Source organism: Aquila chrysaetos, chromosome Z (genome assembly GCF_900496995.4).
Source record: "Aquila chrysaetos chrysaetos chromosome Z, bAquChr1.4, whole genome shotgun sequence".
In the NCBI taxonomy this organism is placed as follows: domain Eukaryota; kingdom Metazoa; phylum Chordata; class Aves; order Accipitriformes; family Accipitridae; genus Aquila; species Aquila chrysaetos.
The window spans coordinates 78,086,634-78,109,349 of record NC_044030.1 but is presented as its reverse complement, the minus strand read 5'-3'; the positions used below and the strand labels follow the sequence as shown (position 1 = coordinate 78,109,349).

Here is a 22,716-nt window from a genome sequence, read left to right as displayed (position 1 = left end):
TGTGACGTGCCCACTGCTACCTTTATCAGCCAAACAATCTCTAAGTATTAAATAGGCTTTTGTTAAACACACTTATTTTCCACACAACCTTGTTGCCTGGCATTAACTGTATATCTAGCCTTGAATACTCGATTAATCAAGTCCCTTATCAGTTTTCCATTATTTTGCCTGTGACATCAAGGAAAGTAGTCTGCAGGTATCTGGTCACCCCTCTGTGCCCTGCTCAAACAGTGGCATGCTTCCAGCCTCTTAAAATTTCCAAAGATTAAAATGATCTCCATGAAGCCAGAAGTTTCCCTGGCCAGCTCTTAAAGAACTTGGCGGGGGCAGGCTTGGACTAGATGATAATTAAAGGTCCCTTCCAACGCACAGGTCCCTTCTGACCCAAACCATTCTATGCTTCTTTGAACTCTTGGGTGTAAACACCTCAGGCCTGGTGATAGAAAACCATTTCTGACTGTCAAATGTTACTATCTGACACTATTTGGTCCATAAGCTAACAACCAGCTATTTCTTCTGTCCCACTGTGACACTACTAGAGCATCCTGCTTCTTAGTTGAACAAGAAGCAGCTATTTTTGAAACACTCCTACTTTTATAATTGTCTGTTAGTCCTTTTAAAACTGTCTACAAGTGGGCCAGTACAATCGCTAGGAATTGTTCTTTAAGAGGTTGAAAATTCCTGGAAGCAAAAAAATCGTTTTGCTGGTATAGCTTATGCAAGCTTGTACCAGAATAAATGTAGAGGAATTTGTTTTATCTGTTCCTTTTCTAATTTAAGTTACAGGCAACTCAAAGTTTATCAACCAGAGACACCAGTTGTTTACATGCAGAGCTAGTTCATTCTGGGATAGCTGATTAGCTCAGCTGCAGTGTCTCGTAAATGCAAAGCTAATTCAGTTACTGGGCCGCATCAACATCCTCATGCCCTGCTGGAGACTTTTAAAAACATCCTTGCACCATGTTGTACAGTGCCTCTTGCAGCGCTTACAGAGCATCTGCTTTTATCAGCTGGATTTTAACAGGCCTAGTGGAATCTCAACCCTCGCTTACTCCAGATAATGTAAATGTTCCTGTAATTGATTGGTAATAAACTAATAGTGTTGTAAAGTGGAAGCTAGATGTTGCACCATTTACTGTTTTCCCCCAAACTTCATCTTAGGATAAATTACAAGCATTTTTATCCTGTGATATATTTTAGGAGGATGTTTTGAACAGCATGTCCAAGGATGTTTGCCAGTTCTGGTTAAATGTCAGTCATCTGCTTTAAATCATAAAAGGGCCATTTGTAGATGGAGCAACTGACAGTGGCAGGAACAAATCAGTGAGCTTAAGAGACCTTGGAGGGCTGGTCAGCCTCCCCTCAGTCCCTGTGAAGGCAGGTGATAGAGCAAATAGTACTGAAAGCCATTTCCAAACACACTGAGGACAAGAAGGTGATTTGGAGTAGTCAGCATGGATTTACAATGGGGAAGTCATGTTTGACCAACGTCATCACCTACGATGAAATGGCTGCCTTGATAGGTGAGGGAAGAGAAGGGGATGTTGTTCACTTTGACTTTAGCAAGGCTTTCAACAATGTTTCCTATAACAGCCTCATAGACAAATTGATGAACTATGGACTAGGTATATGGACAGTGAGGTGGACTGAAAACCGGCAGAACTGCTGGGTTCAAGGGGTTGTGATCAGTGGCACAAAGTCCAGCTGGACGCCAGTCACTGGTGGTGTACCCTAGGTCCTGGGGCCAATAGTGTTGAGTATCTTCATTAATGACTTGAACAGTGGGAGAGTCCAGCTTCAGCAAGTTCACAGATGGCACAAAGCTGAGAGGAGTGGCTGATAGACCAGATGGTTGTGGTGCTATTCAGAGGGTCCTCAACAGGCTGGAGAAATGGGCCAACAGGAATCTTAAGAAGTTCAAAAAGGGAAACGTGAAGTTATGCACCTGGGAAGAAATAACTCCATACGCCAATGTGGGCTGGGGCCAAGTATCTGAAAAGCAGCTTGGCAGAGAAGGACCTGGAAGTGCTGGTGGACAAGTGGAACATGAGCCAGCCATGTGCCCTTGCATCAAAGGCCAGCAACATCCTGGGCTACATTAGGAAGAGTGCTGCCAGTAGATGAAGGGAGGTGATCCTTCCCCTCCTCTCACCAGTATAGCACTGGTGAGACACATCTGGAGTGCTGTGTCCACTTCTGGGCTCCACGATACAAGAAGGACATGGGCACACTGGAGGGAGTCCAGTGAAGGGTCACAGAGATGATTAAGGGGCTGAAGTACCTGACATACAGTACAGGCTGAGAGAGCTGGGATTGTTTAGCCTGGAGAAGAGAAGGCTCAGGGGGATCTTACCAGTCCCTTACCTCATGGGACTGACTAAAGAAGAGGAAGTCAGACTTCTCAGTGGTGCCCAGTGACAATGCACAAATTGAAAACCAGAAAATTCCATTTAAACATGAAACTTTTTTTACTGTGAGGGTGGTCAAACACTGGCACAGGTTGCCCAGAGAGGTTGTGAAGTCTCTATCCTTGGAGATATTAAAAACCTGACTGGACATGGCCCTAGGCAGCTTGCCCTAGTTGACCCTGCTTTGAGCAGTGTGTTGGACTAGCTGATCTCCAAAGGTCTCTTTCAACCTCAGCTATTCTGTCATTCAGAGAGTAGAGGCACCCAGCATTTGGGGATATGACTTGACCTCTCTGACCATTTCTTATTCCAAGAGTGTGTTAGTAGGGAAATCCATGCCATATGAGCCAGACTCTTCCCTGTTGTCACTTTCTATTGCTCTGTGCAGAACATTCAAGTGCTGGATGTTTCCTTTCCCCTAAGCAGAGTTGAGCAGCCCAGAGCACAGGACTAAAAGCTTTCCCCAAAACCAAATGCACTCAAAGTGCAACAGCAGCTCCATACTGTATATATACCAAGATAACAGGGAAAATAATTTTTTTTGAGTCAAAGTCTGTTTATACAGGTAAAAAGCTAAAGTTGGCTTCCTGCGATTAAGAGGAAAGGGATGCTCCTATAAATGCACATGACAAGTCATCATTACTCCTAGAATTTCTTTCCTGGAAGGGAGAAAAGTCTCTATGAAGTGGTTTTATCAGAGAGCAAGATCAGAAGTCGTTACAGCTTAATAGCTCTCTACTGGCATCCTTGCTGGCCTGGCTGCTGCGTGGTGTCCAGCAGCCCTCAGAAGCAGGAAGCAGTCTGCCTCCACAGTGCGTGAGGAAATGGCTCGTGCTTTCCCAGGTGTTCTTCTGAGTGCTGACCAACCGTTCCTCACCCTCTTGGCTTCCAGACCTCTTCTACGGTTCATATACATGGAGGAATTAGCCAGCATTGCTCCCTAGGTGAATACCTACCTAGAATACAGCAGCTATATGGGGAGGAGTTTTACAGCAACAGTGCCAGTCTGTCTCCCCAGAGGCAACCTTAAATCTAGCCACATCCTTTCCAGTGGTCTAGAATCTGTGAAATTTATATTGTACATGAGTGAGTGTGCCTAACATTCATCATGCACCAGACACTGCAGTGAGTCTGTGGAGAGAGGAAACCCCTGGAACAGGGAGACTTTTGACAACACAGGGAAAAAAACCACAGGCACTGATTACAGGGGCTACAAATCTTTCTGCTGAGACTTCAGCATCCCTGGAACATGACCCTCGCTCTGTTTGTGTCTTTGGCACAAACAGTCCAAGCAACCGTCTAGCTGACCTTTTGACCGCGGCTCTGCACTTAAGGCCTGTGGCTTCTCTCTTGCCTCTACCAGCTCATGGTACACCTTAATGAAGAGGGAAAGGTAAGACTCTCCATGCAGGGTGGTACTTTGGAGCAGCTGATCAGTAGCTCCCAAATGCATTATTGTCCGCGAGGTCCCTTGAGCCTTGCAGGGGGCTGAAGGCATCCTGGTATTTGTTCTTCCAGATGAGGAGGTTTGGGGGGGACTGAGGAAGTTGGGAGACAAAGCACAGAGGTTCTTGTTTTCTAATACTCTGTGAACTTGCTCTCTTCCAATCTCTGAAAGAATGGGCTGTCTTTGCCCAAAGAACAGTTCAAGCACTGCGTTCCTGGCATCTCTTAATTTATTAATCCATTTACTGGGCCTTGAAAGCACCTTGCACTGGAAAAGACTATACTGATCCTCCATTCAGAAGCAGACAGGATGAGTACAGCTATGGCTAGGAAGAACTAACAGAACCAGTGTGAAACTATTCCCACAGTGCTGTCTTGGTTTGGATTCCTTGTTCTGCAACAGTGGTGCCAGCAACTGGCAAGAGCTGAGAGCCCAAGTCACAAAGATCAGAAGCAAAATACACCCAAGAAGGGAAGTGATGCCAAGCAAACCTGCAGCAGCTGGGCCGGGAGTCAGGAGTCAGGCAGCAGATTGAGTGTTGAAAGGGATAATGTGCGCTGCCACCGTGTTTGTGGTGTACAGTAAAAGAACAGTTGACAGCAGCATAGACCTGCTGCAGGCTTCAGGCCAAGGAGTGCAATGGATCTCGTCTTGGTTCCACAGCCAGGAATGACGATAGCCACACAAGCACATGCCAAGCACAGCCAGTGAGAAAGAACTGAGGGAACCTGGACTGTTCAGTATAAGGAATGAAGACCATGGCCATGAAACAGTTAAAAAATCCCTTCCAACAAGAAGAGATGAGCTGCCCCACAGAAGGGAACAAACTGCTTCATCTGCACAGGGAGTGGGAAAGCAAGGGGACCTGCAGGACAGATGATGGGACAAAATAGGTGAACGCTAGAATTAGCTGCTAGGGGAGGATTTGGACTCTATTGCTGAGATTTAAGCTGGACACACATCTAGGAGGAACTTGATGAGTACTGACCATCTTGGTACTTCCTGACATCCTTTTTGGTCCTGCACATCAGCCGACGGGCCCCACATCATCTGGATGCTGTACTCGATGGAGCGTCCAATGCAGCTGGGGAGTTAGTAACCTTCCTTGCCAGAGCCCTTTCTACAGCTTAAAGTAACTGTCCCCTCACCCTCTTATGAGACTTAGGGGTAGAAACAAAAGTGTAAGCCTGGCAGGGGACCCGTTCTCAGTTAAGGAGGAGTAGCAGCAAGCATGACCATCTAGGAATAGAGCATAGCTCACAAGCAGTTCAGCTCCAGCTGCCACACTGAGGGGTTGGTACAAGCTCATCCAAATCCATGGCCATGACAGGAGACAAGCCAGGAGTCACAGGTTGTATTGCTACCAATGCCTTCTAGCCCCATCCCACCACACATCTAACACATCATCTCCTGCATGTCTCCAGGGCCAGGGATATTTTTTTTTTGCATCTCTCAGCTCTCAAAACAGTTTGATGTAAAGCTCAGTAGGATGACAGTATAGTATTCACATGTTTTTTAGACTCTCCTTTTCCCCTTTTGGCATCCACAAGCACAGTAGTGTTACCGAAAAAGCTGGTCAAAGAAACTCTCCAAGACTCAATTTTGGAGTTTTAGAAAGCAGGCATTCTTTATTGCAGCGCTGGATGCATGGGGGATAGTTCCTCCTAGCGTGCATACTGTTACCTACAGCAAGCAAAGCTTATATTGTTCTAATATATACATATTCACTACATTTCCCAGAATTGTTGTATTCATGTTATTTGCCAGAAATTATTTACATAGCATCCATCCTTTTGGGTGTGTGCTATTAAATGGGTCGGTGGTCTTTCGGGGTCTTCGAAACCCTCTGGTGGTCATATTCTTGGTGTCCGCTAATTGAACTCTCTCTTAAGGCATGCACAGTGCAGGTCATCTCAGGTGGTTCATCTCTTCTTCCTAGCTAGCTGGTCCTTGTAGGTTTTAATCACAAAGCTCAGCAGAACTTAAGCCTTCTTATCTATTTGTGCATACTGTTAACAATGCTCAAGGTTTTCTTACATACCAAAAGTTTCAAAGTCGCTCAAGAAAGCATAAATTAAGCACTACAAAAATACAATGGAGTCTTTCAACTCCAACCTTTATTTCAAGGCATCAGTAATGCCTGCTACAGGGAGCAGAGATGGTGCAGCTGGGGACATGGTCCCCCATAGCTTGCATACAAAGCTGCAGTTTGTCCATGACCATAAAAACTAGCACCTTAGGGTGAGGCCAAGTGTGAAGAAGATGGGGATGCAGGAACAGCTTTTAGGCACACAATCTTAACCTCCGAGATAAAGCTTAGATCTCCTAAGGACACTCCTCTTCTCCAAAAAATAACCTTCCTCATTCTAGGCAGGGAAGAAGAGGCAGTGCAATAGGACAGCTGGACAGAGGCCTCACTCTCCTGTGCAATGGAAATATGGTGGAAGATCTGTGGACACATGTTTAGCTAACATCGGTCGCAAGAGCATTCCAGAGGCCTTTAGAAGACCTTGAACAGAATAAACAAGAAGACAAAAAAAGAAAGATGCCAATTAGAAGAACACAGGTGCACATTCCACGATAAAGGGAACTTGGCACAAAGAACCTCAATTCGGCAGTTTGTCTTGACCAATTTGACTGAGACAAGTTTTGCGTGTTTTAATTGGTATAACCAATTATGTCCTATGTTTATGCGCGTGTACAGAGTTAGTATAACCAATTATATCTTATGTTTATGCGCGTGTACAGTGTTGATATAACCAATCATATTTTATGCTTGTGCGCGTGTACAGTGACTTTGCATAATATGTGACTATAAGTATGTGTGTGTTTTAGCAATAAAGTGTCATCTGTTGTCTGCTCTCAAGATTACAGGCGTCCGTCTATTTCAGTCTCCTCAAATGGTGACCCCGATGTGATAGCGGGCCGAGAAAACGCTGGAATTGCTGGAAGTGCGTCCGGAGGAGACTCTAGCCGAACGGTCGTCTAGCCAGCTGGACTGAGTGGACAACTTTCTCCCGGGAGATCAATCACCTGCTCGTTTGGAAGTAAGGTGAGCGGCTAGAAGGATTAAAATGGGTGCCCAGATGTCTGTGGAAGAAGGGGCAATTATACAAATGCTTTCGCATATCTTCTCCGTGAGAGGAGTTAAATATGATTCAAATACTTTACATATGATGCTGAAATGGCTTAAGGACCATGGTGCCCCCACTTCGAATATAGAAGTTTTTGAAATTAAAAATTGGGAAGAAATGGGAAAAGTAATTTGGGACTTTGTATCGCGTGGGGACGTGAAGGCTCAGAAAATCTCCGCTACGTGGCGACTGGTGCTGGAAACGTTGAAAGCCCTTAAGGCAGAAAAGGAGGTGGCTGCTGCTGTAAAAATTTCAATTGAAAATACCCCGGAAAAAGAGAAAAGTGTGTGTGGCAAGGTGGTAAATAATTCAGACAGTGATGAGCAATTAAACACCGAGGGAGATGTCATTAATGAAGGCAACAATCAACTTTTAAGTAACCTGTCTCTCGAGCAGAGACCTATCCCCTCTGCACCTCCCTATGAGGCAGATACATCCCCAGGAGAAGCTATAAAAAAGTGATGGAAGGACATAAATGATAAAATATTAACTGAAGGTCTAAATCCTGTGGCTTTTCCAGTTACAGTCAGGCAGAATGCCCCAAACGTGTGGCAACCTTTCAATTGGGATTTAATAAAAGAAGAACAGAAAACAGTAATGGCTAATGGACTGTCTGCTCTGTTTAGTCAGGCGTTATTGGAGAATATATTTTCTGGTCAAATTTTAACGGGCTTCACCTGATCACATTGGTCTGTGTGTGATGTCCTGAGCCTCCGCAACTGGTGCCCGAACAAGGGACCCTCGGATCGGTGTTGAATTTTTCGACGGGAGCCGACGGACAGAGGGAGCGGAGAGGCCGGCCGAAATTATTCCTGCTGCCCCGGCAGGATGACCAGCTGAGCTGGGGAAGACAAGGAAGCGCGCGCAAGTGAATAGAAAAAGGGAATCTCGCCCTAATCAGGTGAGTGGTCGGAGAAGGAGATGGGGTTGGACAAAGAGCAAGAAGCGATCCTAAATCTCCTTCAACATATTCTCTCTAAGAGAGGCATAAAATATGATGAAGCTTGTTTAAAGCGGCTTTTACAATGAAGCAAGGACAGAAACCTTTTAATTAGTGTGGGTACAGCTTTTGAGCTTAGTACCTGGGAAGCTATCGGAACCTCCCTATGGATGAAATTAGTGACGGGTCTAAAGAAGTTAAAGGTCTTGCAACTTTATGGAAATAAATTAAGACAACTCTGCAAGAAATGAAAGCAGATCGTAAAGCGTCTGCGTCTGCTTTTGCTGCTCTCTCTCCAACCGCATGCGAAGGGGAAACGCAGGGAGAAAAACATAATACAGCGAGAGAGACTTTTGGCTTTCCCAGAGCTTGTCTGCCTGCTCCTGTGCCCTTGACTTCTGCTCCACTCCATGGGACTACCCATATTAATCAGCCATCTGACAGTTCCCAAACCTCCCTAACCGTATGTTTAAAGGAAACCCTACAGAATCAGGAAGAGGGGCCAGAGCTCACTTCACAGCAGTTGCAGTCAGTAATAGAAAAGCTGGCACAACTGGAAGCTGCTGTGAAGCGAGAAAAACCGCCAGCCGTATCCTTTGATGCACCCGTTTCCCCCCCCACCCCTTCCTCCTACCTCTGCCCCTTCCTTGTCCCAGGGAACCGATCCCCACCTTTCCAGAAACAACGGACCCCCGGAATAGATAGTGAGGAATTATTCACGATGCCTTAATTGAGGGAGAAATCATAGCAGCTCCCACAGCGTTTCTGGTTATTGCTGGAGCTGGGGGTGGACCTAATCAATGGGTTCCATTTGATTGGAAAATCATTAAAAAAGGTTACAATTGCTCAGTATGGTTTAAAATCACCTTTTACACAGGCAGTTTTGTCCCATACATTTTCTGGGTCAACCTTAACTCCACATGACTCACGAATGCTTGCTAAAACCTTGTTGTTGACATGGAAATTTATTTATACTACGCTGGTGCATTTACAGCCGGCAGAGAAAATCATATCAATACAACCTGATACTGCTTTTGAGGAGGCAGTCTGTAAGCAGGCCACTAACGAGCAGGATTCTGATTCCGATAATAATTCTTTTGCATAAGGCAGGGTGGACTACCTCCACCGCTGCCTGCCGCGGCCGTCCCGCCGCTGCGTCCCGCAGCCTCTGCGCGGCCGGGACCGCTGCCGTGCCGCGGCTGTCCCCCCCCCCCCCCCCCCCCGCCAATCGCCTGGTACTCCCTCTCCAGGGTCTGCAGAACTTAAAACGGAACCTGACTTTACTACACTACCTGTATCTCCTTTTCCTGCTAATCCCTCTAACTCTGTACCTATCCGTGACGATTTACTTAATGATTTGGGAAAAAATACACATAGTTTGATGCAACGCTGTCGAGAAAAGCTCTACAGCAAGGAGATACCATGTTTACTTTTCCTGCTGTATGCACACCTGCCTCAAGTATTACAAGAACCTCAAGAGTTAGAGTTGTTAAGATCAGTCATCATGAATGCCTGTGTGATGTTTAATTACACCTATAACACCACTCAAAAGGGTCAGAATGTAAATGCTATTTTGCCTGTATATAGAAATGCTACAGCTTGGTGTAACTATATCTATTCCAGAATATCACACTCTTTTTTCTATTCCAGCTGCTTTACCTCTGGGGATGCAAAACTTAACAGGAGGCCATGTAGCCTCGGACAACTTACGTTACTAACACCCGATATCAATATGATTCACAGTAAAAGGCTCACGATAACTGACACAGGGTTAAGTGGACGGCTAACAAGTTTTGGAATTACGGGATAGTTGAAAGATTTGCTTATGTATGGCTTAGTTATTTTAATTGTAATATTAGCAGTTGTAATGATTGTACCACATATCATAAAAATAGTTGAACGTATGATTGCAAAAGCATTTCTTGTAACTTGGCTTGCAAAAAAAAAAAAAAAAGGGCGGAAATTGTGGGAGTTTTCATGGAAAATGGGGAACATTTCTTTGAGCCTGATTATTTAGAGTTAGCATAAGTAGGCTGCAGTTAACATGAGTGGACTGGAGTATGTGACAGCTGCAGTATGAATGGACTTTGAACCACCAGAGAAACAACGGACATGAGGGACTTGGACAGTGGAGCAATTAATAAACAAGGTAACAGAACTGCAGAGGCAAGAAGGAGCTGCAAGAGTTTTATTGCAATTAAGAAAGCTGTCATTTCGGCTTAGAGCATTTAGCTGCGGTATGGGGACTTAGGAGTTGGTTTGTATCTTTGTTAAAAATCGGGGTTTCTTTTATTCGTGTGTATTTTATTAGGTATAATGTTGCTTTTACTGTGTTTAATTAATTGTGTTCATAGATCTTGTAGGTCACCTTGGCCAACATAACAGGTCAAGATTCTCTGTGCATTGCAACCGCATCACAAAGCCCATGAACCAATTAGACAGGATGGCTATGACTCGTGCAGCGCGCCTGGCCAACGAGCGCATGCGTCATAGACTCCCCATGTTGCAACCGAGGCGAATTTTGGCACCCGCTGGCCACGTGTGCTGAAATCCGTTCCTCTACAAATGTACAAATACCGGGATTTTCCGAAGAGCATCGGGTTGGTGTACAGCAAGGCCATTGTTGCCTCTGTGGGGACGCCCACGTAAAGCTGGCACCTACCGATTGCTGGGCTGAGTTGGCGGAACAAGACAACACAAGAATGTACGGATGGTCCATCTTCTTCACAGTCCTCGGAGGGACGTAGTCATGGATACCACCGCAAGCCAAAGAAAACATCTGGATGACCCTGGCTGACATGACCGGACAAGATTGCTTATGCCTCCGTACAGCAACACTAAGCAATCCCTTTTTCACAGGTTTAATAGGGGGTTCCACTGACATCAACAAAGTTTAAGAACTTATTGATGGAGACCCCTGTACAGCAGGTCATGGACTCAATGGATGGGAATGCCTGGTTTCCACGGATCGGGCATTCACCCTCATTGCCACCCCAGGAATCACAAATTCTGGGATCCCTGAATACAGATTGGTGTAGTATTATCTGATTTACTGTTAGATGTATATAGTATTAGACACACAACCTTGCAAAATAGAGCTGCTCTTAAATCATGAGTTAAGATAGTTTTGATTTATCTCGTATTGGGTTTTTTTGTATTTTAATTTGTGTGCCTTGTATGTTGCAATGTGTTTAGGAATTAATTGATGAATCAAGTAAGGCTGTGTTAATTGACAAAAAACAAAAAAGGGGGAATTGTGGACACATGTTTAGCTAACATCGGCCGCAAGAGCATTCCAGAGGCCTTTAGAAGACCTTGAACAGAATAAACAAGAAGACAAAAAAAGAAAGATGCCAATTAGAAGAACACAGGTGCGCATTCCACGATAAAGGGAACTTGGCACAAAGAACCTCAATTCAGCAGTTTATCTTGACCAATTAGACTGAGACAAGTTTCGCGTGTTTTAATTGGTATAACCAATTATGTCCTATGTTTATGCGCATGTACAGAGTTAGTATAACCAATTATATCTTATGTTTATGCGCGTGTACAGTGTTGATATAACCAATCATATTTTATGCTTGTGCGCGTGTACAGTGACTTTGCATAATATGTGACTATAAGTATGTGTGTGTTTTAGCAATAAAGTGTCGTCTGTTGTCTGCTCTCAAGATTACAGGCGTCCGTCTATTTCAATCTCCTCAAGATCCAGTGCTACAGGTGCAGTTTTGGTACATAAGGTCTTCCTGGAACCCTTAGTCTTATAGAACAAATGAGGTACCAGAAGAGGAGAACAGGAAAGAGATGCTTTCAAGAGTGTAACAGTCCCAACTCTGCCGTTAGATACATTTCCTATGGAAGAAGCAAGGAGTGTTACTGCAGCTGTATAGAGATCAGGACTGAAGTTTGTGATGAAAAACAGGAGTAAGCTGAGAACCTGCCCTTTGGGTATCAATCCACTCACTGGTGAAGGAAGAACAACAGTTCACTTTATTTCCTTTGAGTCACTCATGTCAACACAGAAGCTGGACTGTTACAGGGAGAAACCCAAGCCCACTTGCTCTCAAACTGCCCTGGATTCACTTGCAGTGAGATGATCAGCAGATAATGGAAACCATCAGCCAAGCCAACACACTATACAAATACATTTTATTTAGAGATACCCATAATAAGATGCACAAATACTTTTTGTTCACCAATTTTCCAATCACACAACTTCAAGTAGTGGAAAAAACAAACTGCAATTAATTACAATTATCTATAGAACAGGGCAGTAATAAAAGATCCATTTGTCAGATTACAGCATGGTTAACGATACTCAGGTGAGAATGTACAGATCTAGGTATTTAAAAAGTGCATGGGTCATTGCCACATACACTAACATGCTTTTTCAAAGAGCAACATCTTTCTGGCATGTGAACACAGTAACCCGGTTAATGCAAGATGGAAAATCAGGCTCTTAATTTGATCTGGAAATGTATCTATTCACAGTTTTTCTCCAAACGGCAAATTAAGAGTTATTTGTGACTGACACATGGAAAGCAATCTGTAAAAATCACTGTTACATTGTCCATGTAGTCAAGCAACACGCAGATGACCTAAAATGATCAGTTCCAGCCTACACCTTCACAGCTCTTCTACCACAGTCATCTTCAGAAGAGTCCAGAGTACTTGATTGCATTTAGCAAGCTGGCAGAAGAGTTGTAATCCGAGATCCAAGCTCTTGCACCGAGTTCTTCCACAAGAGAAATCTTAATCCTCAAATTTCAAAAACCCCATATTCCACCTGCAAGCATGTCACCTGGATCACATATTGCTGGGTTTACTTTTAAATTCCCACCTAAATGGAGGGAAAGGTAGGAAGTGGTGCTGATCTGAGAGAGTAGCTGCATTGGTTTAAAGTTGTATTTAAAACACATGGAACCTGGACTCTTCTCTCCCGTGTCTCTCTCAAACCAAGGAAGTTCAGCAGGTTCCACCGCTCAATGCAATCCCTGTTTTGCTTTTAAATAGGGATAGTGCTATATGGTGCTTGGGAAAGACCAGCAAGGACTGTTGTGTGGATGATTACATGAAAGAGCAAGAAACACATTAGATCAGTCTTCGGTTAAACTTCTTCCACTACAAACAGAGAGACAGAGACTGACTTTTGCATTATAGTTGAGAGGCACATTTTGCATTGATGAACAGAAAACCCCAGTTTACATTGCAACTTTCTGTGGATTAGAACACAGACAAACCTACTGTTAAAGCAATTTTTAAAAAAGAAACCAAAACCTCAGTTACTGTTCTCTTTAAAATTCTTAAACTGCTCCCTCACCTATTCCATCCAGAGATACCTTTTCACTTGTGTGTATGCAGCTGCTTTTCCTCCCTAAAACTTGTTTGTGTAAGACATCCTTGTTTCTGTGCACCTTGGAAGTAGACAAGTAATTCCAGTGCCTCTCAGGGTGGGCCCCTGTACCACATTCAGGAAAGCTGAGAAAGTCAGTACAATTTTGTACATGCACAGTGAACCCCAGAAGAAACGATGAGAAAAATAAAAGCCACCAAACTGAAACAGCCAGCAGTACAGCAATCAACTCCTTCATGGAGCAGGAATGAGGTTGGAACAAAGCCTTTCAGACTGAAAGGGCGATACCAGTCCAGGGAGATATCCAGGGCTGAGTCAAATGAATAGGAAGACTGTGAGCAAGGCCACAACTCAGCAAGCTGCTGCCTAAGTGAGTGTAGAAGTCTCAAACTGTCATAGGGCTTTAAGAGGTGCCCCCAGGCTTTGCAGAACTGGTACCTGAACTAGTAAGCTGTCAGAGGGCAGGGAACTTGCTCGAGTCCCAAGGGGTAGAGGGTGGCAAGATGGGAGCGAGGCCAGGACGAGAGGCTGAGAATGGAGACACAGCATTTTGAGCAAGAGTGACAGAGCCCGTTAGAAGTTACGTATCCTGACCTTGTCACAATGGCCCCACTATCACACCTGCACTGAGAGCAAAGCACAGAGCAGCTAACTGAAGCTGTAAATCCTAGCTGGCCTGTTAACACCCCTGTACATCAACAACAAACCAGGTGGAAGGAGCTACAGACAAGGCCCTTTTCACTCCATCACAGCAGGAAGCTCATGGAGGTGGCTGGTGGCAGCCGTAAAGCACGCTAGTCACAGTCAATCAAGAAAACAGAGAGACAAGTGCATTGGTAACCCTGAGTGATGAGGGTGAGAGTGAGTGATCACTGAGGAAACTGGTTCTTCCCCATGCCATCTTCACATCTCATCTGAAGAGGGATGACCAGCAGTTTCACAAACTCTGGAGCAACTAATCTGCAGCCACATAAGCATACAGCATGATGGAGCAAACCCTCAAGGCTTCCATTGCTCAAACACTCCATTACCAGCTCATCACCGAGCATAGCCAGCCCCTGGGCATTACTGCTGGCCAAAGCTCATTATAGTAACTTTTGCCTTTTGAGCACAGGGTTAGAGTTTAGCTCATAGCCCTACTATAGCACATTTTTTTCATAATCCACCAAATATGCAAAAGACAAAAAAAAAAAAAATCTGTGGAGAAAGCCTTTAAATGGGATCAAGTCAGCAGAAAGTCAGTGATGCACCCTCCTGGCTTTGCCCTTAATGAAATCTTTAGTTATGACATTGAGTAGCAGCCAAAGATGCCAGTGCTCTGGTAGACTAAACCACCACTGATCAGTTTAATAAACACACCAGGTGCAGATGCAGGGCAGCTCCACTTCCTGATCTGCTGACATCCACTGTACAACACAGATGCAAGAGAATTTCACCTTCTGTAGACTGCACAGGAGTGGAGTCTCCACTTCTGAGGCAGCCAGCCAGCCACTGAAGTTTATGGTAAAAGCAGAGAGTGATCTTTCTGCAGTAGGCTACAGGTTTTCTTTTTATTATGACTCAATATTTTTCAGCTTTGAACTGATTGTTAAAGGCGAACTAGGAAGAATGGGAGAAGAGGAAGGTGCTGAAGGTTACAAAACAAAGTTAAAGCCATCTGTTCTACTCTGAAAAGTGACTGTGACAGAAGAGGACCTTACTGAATTTGAAAAAAATCTGAAGTTAGCAAGAACTAAAAAGAGAACTCCAGATTAACCCTGTACTGGGGTACAGAGAGAACGGATACAGCTAGCACAGGAAATACACGTACATTAGAACTCCTTGACCGCATATTAATGTCAATACACTGATGACTAATCATGCCGATTCTAAAAACAAAGATAGCCTCATGGATCAACAGAAGGCAGTACTGTACTTCAGTTAATTACGGATATGCATGCCCATTGAAGGCCACAGCGAGTGAAGAAGTGTTCCTGTTTCCATGCTCTTATGATGAAATTCACCTTACAGCTGGGAAGGGACATCTTGTATCAATCACGCCATCCTCTGCTATCTGCATTAGGGACAGAAACTCAGCCCAAATTCCAGATGTCAGTTTGAGTTTAAGAACAAAGGTTTCCTTTGCCAATTCAGAAAAAGCCAAACATGTAATGTCTTCGTATTAAAAAAAAAAAAAAATCACTTTTCAGAGGAGAAACAATTTGCAAGGTAATTCTGAACACTGAGCCCCATGTGCAGACAGGCTGGTTTTGCATACTATCTGTGATTTCCCACTGTTCCATTTGCAAGCTGCATCAATAATTTTGAACAGTTTTACCTTAGTTAAAAATGTGCACTGTAACATTTAAAGAGAGCTGTTACTACTTCACTTGACAGCTTCTGAGATAGTTCAGGATCCAGTGCTGTTTCTGACACAGCTCACGACAGAAACTGCAAGCTGAGAAAGGCTCTGCTTAAATGGGTGGAATTGCAAGAGTTGTTATCAAGCATCAGACCCTGGATTCAGAAAAAAAGCCAGCAAGTCCCAGTTATTTTTTTCCCCCCCAAGGCTTTAGAACTTATTAAATATATTTGGGAAAAAAACATTAAAAACAGTTCACTGTAGGACATCCTAGTCTCAGAAAACAAGTTGTGATCACTGCACGTTTTAAAACACCTTGTGTAGTTTGTGCATCATATACAAGTACATCACAGGCAATGGGGAACATCCAGCATTTGTGTACACATTAACATACAGGCAAGCACTGATAGATGTCACAGGTAAGACTGATCCCAAAACAAACCAGTGCATTGATTTGTGTAGACACCACATCCTAAAACAAATGGAATAAGTCACAAGTAACAGTACAAACCTCTTGCAACTTCAAAACGTACATCTTAGAAAAAGACAATGCATGTACCCAGCCCTAAGACAGTTATGCGTTTGTGAGATAACTTTACGAAGATCAAGGTACCAGAAGAGGAAGGCACATTAACCTCTGGTTGGTCCGTTTCGGTATTATTTGGATGAGTCATAGTGATTTATATACCCTGAGACTGTGGGAGGCCTTGAAAAGGAAAGGAGACCAGTTGAATGGGCAATAAAAAGTACAAGTTTAATGAGATTTTAAGATTCAGCACCTGAATTTTCCCTTTTAACAAGGAAATCTAGAAAAGCAGTTCCTAAGAAAAGAATGTATTGACTCCTAGATTTTTGTTCTGAGGTCAAACAGTCAACATCTAGGACTATAGAAACTTTGCACTATGTTGCAAGGGTTCACACACCCTCTCAGCTTCAGTCTAATGACCACAACTGGTATACAATCAAGTGTTTTACTTGGTGTTTTTCTGGGTACAGAAATGGTCAGGCAGCCCACATTTTCCCAACTCTGTCAACCCTGGCACCCTGTTTTAGATCTGTGTGTGCTTTCTTAGATCATACTGCTCCCAGCAGGATACTAGAAAATGGCACTCAATTTTTAGTTGGGAAGGTTCCTTTCTGTCAAGAGCATTCTTTCAATTTGCCAAGTATCATGTGGTTTTGATAAAGAAACCCAGCATTACAAGCAAAAAGATACTTCCTATTTTAAATCCTTGAAAATTAAGATGGAGAAACAAGAATGACAGGGATATCTACTTGATCCCTCTGAAAACGTTTCTGATTAAGCCCTTTCACAGGTACCTCCTGAGCAATGAACAAGTATCCCCTCTATGTTTTTAAATTCCTCAGGAGTCCTGAGAGCAATACCAAACACTGTTGGGCTTTCACCTTTTCTCTTGTGCCATCTTGCCCATCTTCACCACACACCAAAGTGCCTGCTTGCAGAGGCAAGGGAGAGCATATGCAGGAGATCCCTTCAGACAAGATGTGTCTGTATTCTTTCCACTCTCCTTCCTCTGCAACATGTACAAATTCCTGGTGCCTGTGCTTCAGAGACTTTCAGGTAAGTTACCGAAGGCACTGCAACACCCAGAAATGCATTTTAAGTTGAGGTCACACCACGGGCTGTAGCTGTGGGGTGGCCAGTGGTGCACACGGGTATTTTCACTTGTCTTTAAGCTAGAAGGTGTGTGCCTGGCTAGCATGGGAGTCCAGGACTCAGTCCAGGCTGGCCAGAGGATCAGCTCCACCTGCATCACACACAGCTCTGCAGCAGTGTTCCTAGGAACAAGCTGTACCCCAGTTCAGTAATTTAGTCATAGCAGCAATTGCGACAGAAGTGAATTAAGAACCTTGGAAAAGTGGGTTTACGGAAAATGAGGGCATCAGACCACCACAAGCAGATCTCAGAGCTCCCACCTAGCTGCTGAAAGATGCTGCTGCTTTGCCAGGATGCAGCAACTGACAGCCTATCTGTTCTTGGTTTCTTGCAAACAAACAAAACAGGTGACCTCCATGAAGGGTCTAGGCAAACCTGCTTTATTTCACAGCTGCAACAGGTGAGGGACATAAATTCACAAAGTCAGTAAGTGCCTCTCAGCTGAGGAGCAGAAATTAAGACAACAAACCACCACTTGATATAGCTGGATCATAACTTTACTCTGTTAACTCTGCAGCTGCAAGCTATGTACAAAGGAAGGACTCAGGTGAAGGAAAAGGATGAAATTCTGGAGAAGATAAACTGATACATAAGTATCTTTCTTAATCCTTAAGATACAAAAAGCTGCCAAAGACTTGAAACAGAGGCAGCAAATATATCCCCATAATGAAGTTCAGGAGTCCCTCTCATGAAGGGAGTCACAAGAGTCACCCACAATGTCAATGTAACATTAGTGGACAGACTTAAGTCCAGTGAGATCACTGGGCACTCTTGCAGTGAATCTTAAAAATGGATCTATGTGGAAAATTAACAACTGAGACTAGGAACAAACACCTAATAACTATTCTTTGGTAATTTACTTACCTTGGACTAACACCAGCAGCACGGATGAGGGAACCAAACAAGTGGACTCACTTCTTTACCGCATTCACAGAAAGCACCCGAGGAGAGCACTAGCAATTCTCCCTGGATGACTTGACTGTACAAGGGAGAAAGCTGGAGGAATTACCAGGAATAAGGTGTTTGGTGAAGAGGGTGAGCACCGCCCTCATTGCTATGCTCAAGCCAACACTGCAAAGTAGCTTCTGCTTCCTTAGTAACATCCATCACATTAACACCCAACTGTTACTGAGGAGTTGCTACCCAGTACTTACAAGCTGGGTATTACTGAAGCCATAGTTAAGTCACTAGTTTGATCACATGTGATTATGAATACTGAAAATGTAATACCCAAAGATACCCAAATTAACATGCTAGTCTACTGAAAAGAGCTAAGCAGTAAAATTAAGTGCTTCCTACACTCAGCAGCATCACAAAAGATCCCACATGACTGAAAAGTCAACAGTAGGAAGAAAAGTTTGAAGGTCTGTTTAATTAAAGTTCTTTCCTCTCCTTCAAGTGCCTAACACTAGATAAAGCAGAGTCTGTTCCCCCCACCAGGAATAGACTGTTGCTGTGTAATCCCATCAGTCAAACATGTACGAGGGCAACTGCCCAGTTCCACAGTCTAAGCCAGCCTCAAAAGTCTACCCAGTTTAAAATAAAGCAAATTGAAGGTCTCAAGCATGGCTTGACAAAATGCCAGCAAGCCCATTTCTGCTCGACAGAGGTCACCTCTGCAAGTACAATATTGCTACAGAAAAGACTGGGATGATTTGGGATGGAGGAGGCAATCCCAAACACACCATTCCAGAGGGCAGGAAAGAGCAAGGGAGGGAAATCATTAAAGAAACATTCGAAAAGATAAGATGGTCTGAAAACGGGCATGCCACTGGGTCTCAGCAGAGCACAGCGAGCTGTTCAAGAAGCTACTGAGGTGCAGTCACAAGACTCAACTCCATCCATCGCAGGGGTCTATCTGCCATTTCAATAACAGGGTGCCCCCAAATCACCTCCACGCAGAGCCTGGAGAATCCCTGTCATACAGCCATTCCTGCCCTTTGATGGGAAATCCCTGCCTTTCTCACCATGATCCTGGATTTCAATTCCAACATCTAACCCAATAGGGAAACAAAATCAAATCAAGTAAGGAAACCTGGCTTTTCCCCCTGTTCCTCCTATCACTTATCTTTGGACAGTTGGCATATCATCACCTTCGCCTCAATTTCTAACACTAACTGGACCAAAAGTGACAGACAACCAACCACAAAATATTCTGAAACTTAACATCTGTGTCACTACAAGCATTTAAACCCACTAAAACAGGCTAGAAATTAAGTTCTCTCTGGCCCAATTTGTTTACAGGCTTACAGCACTGTCTAGTTTGTTTCCAGTTTTGGGGGGGGATTTTCATACAGCAACAAGGATGGACCCCTCCCCATGAGAAGTCGTCTTTGCAAGAAAGCATCCTGAAAGCAGAATACACAGAAGCATGTGAGACTTGAGGAATTTTACATCCTTGGACAATTCTCAGAAGAATCTGCAAAAAGTTTCCTATGCAGAAAAAAAAGGAGGAGAAGGGCACTCACACTACCAGGCTTTAGGACCACACATTGAGGTACTCAGGGAGATCAGAGTCAGCACAGAGGGACACTTTCCAGGGGTGTCTTCAGTAACCTAGAGACTCTACTGACTGCAGAAAAATTAGCCTCTGTGTTTGGAGACTGAAGCTCAGTCCACACAAATACCCTTTTTGCCCCCCTCACCCAGATCTGGAATATGCTTCAATTAATAGATCACCATCAGGGCTAGAATTTCCAGACCGGGAGTTTTCATTTGGCACTGGTGACACTAAGTGCCTAACTAGTAAATATTGTTTCAGCAGAATTAGAGGACACTCGAGACTTAAGTGTCTCGTCTCTTTTTTAAAAAAAAAAAAAAAAAAAGAAAAAGAAAAATGCAGTACCTCAAACCAAGCCCAAATAAAAAAATCTAAGCAGAACACGTTCCCTGCGACAGAGTGATCTTACACAGTAGCTGAAGGAATAATCCTAGAAATACACAACCTGCCATACTTTGCCAACACTTGTTTTTCTCTGCATACTTCCACTTCTCAAAACTTCTAAAATAACCAAAGCAGTATGTTGCCATCACAGAACAATGCAGGCACCATTATGACATCTTTAAAAAACAATGATCAACTCTACATAAAATTGGAGAGCTCCTTTGCTACCCCATGGTATATAATTTGCCCCTTTTCAGAGAAAAGCCTGAACAGCCGCACACACAGCGCCGTGAACTCATTCAGTTTAAGCAACCAACCCACAAGGGAAATAGAATTATGAAATGCCGCAAGAAGATCTGTTTGTGAAGCACCCATGGCAGTGCTCAGTGTGAGTAAATTATACTTCTGGGACAGGTGCACATCTGGGAGAGCTCTTCTCTGGCCATGATTTCCACCAGGATGGAAGGGAACTGCATTCCTTGCAGGATTTCCATCCAAGCCTCCACTACCCACTGGAAATTAAGCCTGAGGCTCACTGCTTGGCATTACTGATGAAGATACCGAGTACAAAAACAAGAGGGACCACAAGAACACATGCAGACTAGCTCTATGCAGTCTGGCAGGAACTGCATAAGGGACTAGAGCTACTCTGCAGTGGTGGCTGTGATCTTCAGCAGACAGGAGAACAGAGCATGTCCCAGCCTTGTCTTTCTTCTTGGCTTCAACCAGCTGCCCATTTGGCACCAAAGCAGTGAGGTACAGACACACTCTGCTCCACCAGTGACAGAGGCAGGGGAAAGGCATTCACCCCAGCAGGACAGAGGCATCAGTAACAAGCTGAGAGTTTGGTGCCTGCCAAAAGGCTAGGAGGAGCACCCTGGAGTCCTGCATTTTAGCTGAGTATTAGGTAAGACCATCACCCTGGAATGTACATGTTTCACAGCTGGACCTGAAGGTCATCGGACCTATTCTCCCCACCCAGTCCCACATGAAGCTTGAGGGAGTCTGAATGCAGAAAGCAGCAGGGGATTTGGGGAAAGACTGAGCTTCTGCTACAGCAAGCAGGATGACAGCAGGTGCTACTGCAACATGAGCTAACAGCAATTTACCCTGCTACATGGAAAGTTTCTAGCTTGCGATAGTTAAGTCCGAGATGCACTCTTTAGCCTTGGAAAAAAAACACTTTATTACATTGACTTATTAGAGGAGATGCACACAAGAACAGCTAAAATGGGAAAAGTTTCCACAACCTGGGACAAAAATGGTCCTGGGTTTTAGGCAGTTTAAGAAGAACTCATGAGCTACAGCAGCAGCACACTCAGGAACCTTGGCTCATCATATTGAATGACAAGAACACTCACATCCCTAGCCCCCATTCACTCTAAGCACCTCTGCAGGCCCTCCATGTAATGTCCCCCTGCAATAGCCATGCTGCAGAACAGTCTACACCAACTCCAGTTGTGCAAGCTGATACCTGGGACAGGCAGAAAAGGAACAGAGAACAATTTTTGCTCCTGGCACTGCTGAAAACTACAATTCAAACACAAATGCACTTTTGAAAACTCCTGCACTTCTGCAGTTTGGGCTTGATGGGCAATACCCCTGGGGAATCCATCCCTGGGCTCTGATGAGTACAGCTTAAAATTACCATATTCCTCTATGTATAAACAGTGTCATTAGACTTGTACTTTTAAAAAATAAGATCAACCCAGGCCAGGGCCAGGCTCTGCAGATAAAGTAGTAGCTTATCTCTTATAAATATTTTTAATATTTTTTAATTACAAGTAGTCCTCACTCCAGGTAATGTAACTGACGCAAAGCCCCTAGACTTTCACAGAAAGCCTGGGAGCAACCACTTTTTAAGGAAGGAATCCTACCTCACAGCAAAGTAGGGGAGGGGGCACATGGCCAAGATAGCCTAAATGTGGGGAACAGTCATCTGGAGTAAATACAATAAAGAGGGCATTAAAAAACCCATCATATAAAGGATCAAGGAGGTTAAAGCAAAAAACTGGTTCAAAAAGATGTACAAAACTGTTGGAGACCAACAGAAACTCTGCCAAAAAATAACTTGCATTTAAATCAGAAACCAATGGCATCACACAATTTTGTTGTTAAAAAAAGGAAAAGAAAAGTGGAAATCTGTGTAAAGATCAGCATTCATAAAGAGTTATCATTAGCTCCAGAGACCAGCGTAATTCCCATGAAGTCCTGATGGAAGAGGGCCTCCTGCCACAAAGAGTTTCATTCCAGACGAGTCGTAGCAGTGGGTGTAAACAGCATTTGGGAAGAAACTTATGTCAGAAAAATAATTCCTCCAGGTTTCATCATGGTTCTGTTAAAGGAAAGTTTAGAATTGTTACTGTTGTCAAACAAACCCAAAACCTTGTTTCACAAAAGCAGAAGGTAGCTTCCAGAGCCTAAAAATGGTTCTTTTCTATTAACACTCTCTGAAGCTTCAGACAGATCAACTTGAAGACATCAGAGTTGTCCTGAAGCTTTTTCTGAGGACATTTGGGCCAAACATTGGA

At 44.0% G+C, this 22,716-nt stretch overlaps 1 protein-coding gene across 1 annotated transcript in view; it reads right to left on the bottom strand.

Moving 5' to 3' along the window:
* Nucleotides 1–12,061: 12,061 nt before the first annotated feature.
* Nucleotides 12,062–22,716, bottom strand: part of DCAF12 (DDB1 and CUL4 associated factor 12) — a 35,198-nt gene continuing 24,543 nt past the window's right edge. The window contains exon 9 of the mRNA XM_030004365.1: nucleotides 12,062–22,520. Coding sequence (XP_029860225.1) covers nucleotides 22,362–22,520 — 159 coding nt within the window. The 3' untranslated portion in view covers nucleotides 12,062–22,361. The remainder of the gene's footprint in view (nucleotides 22,521–22,716) is intronic.